This window comes from Bison bison, unplaced genomic scaffold (assembly GCF_000754665.1).
Source record: "Bison bison bison isolate TAMUID 2011002044 unplaced genomic scaffold, Bison_UMD1.0 scf7180017864471, whole genome shotgun sequence".
Classification (NCBI taxonomy): domain Eukaryota; kingdom Metazoa; phylum Chordata; class Mammalia; order Artiodactyla; family Bovidae; genus Bison; species Bison bison.
This window is the reverse complement of record NW_011495032.1, coordinates 5,403,090-5,407,699: the sequence shown is the minus strand read 5'-3', so window position 1 is coordinate 5,407,699 and position 4,610 is coordinate 5,403,090. Positions and strand designations below refer to the sequence as shown.

Sequence of the window (4,610 nt, the reverse complement as noted above, 5' to 3'; positions counted from 1 at the left end):
GGAGAAGACTCTTGAGAGTTCCTTGGACTGCAAGGAGATCCAACCAGTCCATTCTGAAGGAGATGAGCCCTGGGATTTCTTTGGAAGGAATGATGCTAAAGCTGAAACTCCAGTACTTTGGCCACCTCATGCAAAGAGCTGACTCATTGGAAAAGACTCTGATGCTGAGAGGGATTGAGGGCAGGAGGAGAAGGGGACGCCAGAGGATGAGATGGTTGGATGGTATCACTGACTCGATGGACTTGAGTCTGAGTGAACTCTGGGAGTTGGTGATGGACAGGGAGGCCTGGCGTGCTGCGATTCATGGGGTTGCAAAGAGTTGGACACGACTGAGCGACTGAACTGAACTGAACTGAATAGCTAATAATGTTGAACATCTTTTCATGTTCTTGTTTGCCATCTGTATATCTTCTTCTGTGAAATGTCTCTTCATGCATTTTCCTACCTTCTAGTTAGATTTTTAAAATTTGTTTACTATTAGGTTTTGAATGTTCTTTATATATTCTAGATGTTAATCCTAATTTGTTAATTGCAGATATTTTCTCCTAGTCTATAGCTTGTCTTTTCATCCTCTTAACATGGTTTTTCATGGAGCAAAAGTTTTTAGTTTTGATAAAGTCCAGTTTATCAGTTTTTCTTTTTATGGATCTTGCTTTTGGTGTCAAGTATAAAGAATCTTTATCTTGCTTTGCATTTTGAAGGTGTTCTCCTGTGTTTTTTCTAAAAGTTTTAGTTGAATTTTTTGCACTCAAGTCCATCATTATTTTGAGGTAATTTTTATATTAGGTATGAGTCTTAGGTTTATTTTGTTATCTATAGATGTCCAATTATTATAACACTGTTGCCTATTCTTCTGCTAATACCAAGTTCTTTTGACTACTATAGCTATGCATCAAATCTTTAAATTAGGTGAACTGATTTCTCCCAGTTATTTTTTTAATTAATAGAACTTATTTTGTTGAGAGGACTTAAGTTTATAGAAAAATTGTGCAGAAACAAAGAATGACCACATAGCCCTCTCAATCCCTCCTCCCCAGTGTCTCTTGTTATTAATGTTTTGCATTAATTAAAGTGGCACATTGATTACAGTTGCTGTACCAATATTGATACATTAACTAAAGTCTATAGCTTAAATTACTTTTTCTTTCAAGTCTATTGTTATTGAAGTATGGTTGATGTATAATATTATATAGGTTACAGATGTATACAATTAGTGAGTTACAATTTTTAAAGGTTATGCTCCACTTACAGTTATTATAAAATATGGGCTATATTCCCTGTGTTGTACAATGTATCCTTGTGGCTTATTTATACCTAACAACTTGTGCTCTTACTCCCCTGCCCCTATTTTGTTCGTCTCCCATTCCCTCTTCCCACTGGTAACTACTAGTTTGTTTCTGTATCTGTGGGACTTCCTTGATAGCTCAGTTGGTAAAGAACCCACCTGCAATGCAGGACACCCGGGTTCAATTCCTGGGTCAGGAAGATCCCCTGGAGAAGGGATAGAAGTCCGCTTCTTTTTTATTACTTTCGCTATTCTGTCTTCCTCCTTTTGAATCTCTGCTGTCTGGCCCCAGTCTTGCCACAGAGAGGCCTTATGTGCTAGAATCAGCTTTGTGGTGCTGACTAGTGCTCTTGGCTTTGGCTTTTCAGGTTGGTACCCCCCCTCGACTGTGTGATGTGCTGCGGGTGCTGCGGGTGGAGAGGGACCAGTGCCTGCAGGAGCTCTCCCGGGAGAGTGTGGAGCATCCAGCCCCAGGTACGTGCCTACCTGCATCCACTCTGGGATATGCTCATGTCCAGTTCCAGTGGGTTGGTGGGAGGTAGGGGCTGGACCAGCTGTATTTTTTCAGAGAATAAGCAGAGGGGAAGGGTCTAGAGTGACCCTGGTGAGCTGTCTACACTTGCTGAAAACCACATCATCACCCCTCTTTGTTTCTCTGAGTTTATGGGTACAACCAGGGTTTTTGAATCATTAGCTTCTGCATGATGACTTCACCCAGGTGAGTGTTTTGGTGAGAGTTACTTGTCTTGGTGGTGTACCTCTTATCCATTCTGTCACCTCCATTGCTAGTATGACGGGGGAGGTAACAGAAAGGCAGTGTGGGGTCTGGGAAACTCAGGGTCCATTGCTGGCTGACCCTCACTGGCTGTGTGAATGTGAACAAATTATTTAATGTTCTGAGCCTCACTTTCCTGATCTATAAAACAGAGGTGATAAAGTATATTAGAATTATAAATATATGTAAGATAAAGATGTTAAATATAGGTGCTTCTTAAAGATTATTAATTTAAATATTAATTATTATTATTACTCAAGACAGTCAATATTATTAATTTGCTCTTTACATATTAATTTTATTTCTACTCCCTTCCTTCACTTATCTTCTTAGCTTTTACTCATCTAAAGGTAGCGGAGGATGTGGCATTAAGAAAAGAATCCTTCACAAATAGTCAAACAAAGATTTGTACAGACGAGGTCTTCACTGTACTGGCTACAGTTACTGACAGGTAGAAACAACCCAAGTGTCTGTCAGCTGATGAAAGATGGAGATGTGGTCTGTACATACAATAGAATAGTGTTCAGCCTTAAAAAGGAGTGAAGTACTGGTACATGCAGCAATGTGGATAAATCTTAGGTGGTGCTATTGGTAAAGAATCTGCCTGCCAACATAGGAGAGGCAAGAGACAAGGGGTTTGACCCCGAGTTGGAAGATCCCTTGGAGTAGGAAATGGCAACCAACTCCAGTATCCTTGCCTGGGAAATTCCATGTACAGAGGAACCTGGTGGGCTACAGTCCATGGGGCTCCAAAGAGTCAGACACAACTGAGTGACCAAGCACACACGCACATGATATGATTCTACTTATAGGAAACGTCTAGGTCAGACAAATTCACAGAGACAAAAGTTAGATCAGTGGCTGTCAGGGGCCCAGGGGAAAGGGCACGCAGAGCACCTGTGTAGGCACTGCCTCTTGGTGGCGGTGAAATGTGTAGAACTAGGTAGAGGTGCTGGCCACACACGACTGTCCTAAATGCCACTGACTACATTTTAAAATGCTTTCACTTTCCTGCACTGGAGAAGGAAATGGCAACCCACTCCAGTGTTCTTGCCTGGAGAATCCCAGGGACGGGGGAGTCTGGTGGGCTGCTGTCTATGAGGTCGCACAGAGTCAGACATGACTGAAGCAACTTAGCAGCAGCAGCAGCAGTGGTTAATTTTATGTTATATGAATTTCTTTTCAATAGACTTTATTGAAAAGTCTCTTCCAAGTGTCTGCACCATTTAAATTTCTACCAGCAATGAATGATCATTCCTGTTGTTGTGTATCCTCGCCAGCATTTGACGTTGTCAGTGTTTTGTTTTTTTAATTGTAGTAAAATACCTACAACAAATTTTACTATTTTAACCATTTTCATCTATTTATTTTTCTTCCAGTTTTATTGAGATATAGTTGACATACAGCATTGCAAAAGTTTAAGGTATATAGCATAATGATTTGACTTACATACATAATGAAAGTATTATCACCATAAGTTAAGTGAACATCTGTCATCTTATATAGGTACAAAGTTAAGAAATGGAAAAAAATTGTATGATGCGAACTCTTCGGATTATTCTAACAATTTTCATACATACCATACAGCAGTGTTAATTGTCTTTATCATGGTATACATTACATCCCTAGTACTTATAACTGGAAGTTTGTACCTTTTGACCACGTTCATCCAATTCTCCCTAACCCTGCCTCTGGTAACCACAAATCTGATCTCTTTTTCTATGAATTTGTTTTTGATGTACAATTGACCTATAAAACTATTTAATTTCTGTTACACAATTAGTAATTTAATATTCTATACATTTCAGAATGATCACCATTGATGAATCTAGTTATGATATGTGACCATACAAAGATACTACATAGTTATTAACTATGATACTACATAGTTATTAACTATATTCCCCTCTCTGTACATTTCATACCTGTTCAGTTCAGTCAGTTCAGTCGCTCAGTTGTGTCTGACTCTTTGTGACCCCATGAATCACAGCACGCTAGGGCTCCCTGTCCATCACCAACTCCCAGAGTTCACCCAAACTCATGTCCGTCGAGTCGGTGATGCCACCCAGCCATCTCATCCTCCGTCGTCCCCTTCTCCTCTTGCCTCCAATCCCTCCCAGCATCCGAGTCTTTTCCAATGAGTCAACTCTTTGCATGAGGTGGCCAAAGTACTGGAGTTTCAGCTTTAGCATCATTCCTTCCAAAGAAATCCCAGGGCTCATCTCCTTCAGAATGGACTGGTTGGATCTCCTTGCAGTCCAAGGGACTCTCAAGAGTCTTCTCCAACACCACAGTTCAAAAGCATCAATTCTTCAGCGCTCAGCTTTCTTCACAGTCCAACTCTCACATCCATACATGACTACTGGAAAAACCATAGCCTTGACTAGATGGACCTTTGTTGGCAAAGTAATGTCTCTGCTTTTCAATATGCTGTCTAGGTTGGTCATAACTTTCCTTCCAAGGAGTAAGTGTCTTTTAATTTCATGGTTGCAGTCACCATCTGCAGTGATTTTGGAGCCCCAAAAAATAAAGTCTGACACTGTTTCCACT

At 40.5% G+C, this 4,610-nt stretch overlaps 1 protein-coding gene across 1 annotated transcript in view; it reads left to right on the top strand.

The window, feature by feature from the left end:
• Positions 1–4,610, top strand: part of SCTR (secretin receptor) — a 75,170-nt gene that overhangs the window by 13,701 nt on the left and 56,859 nt on the right. Inside the window, exon 2 of the mRNA XM_010860793.1 lies at positions 1,654–1,759. Within this exon, the coding sequence (XP_010859095.1) occupies positions 1,654–1,759 (106 nt within the window). The remainder of the gene's footprint in view (positions 1–1,653; positions 1,760–4,610) is intronic.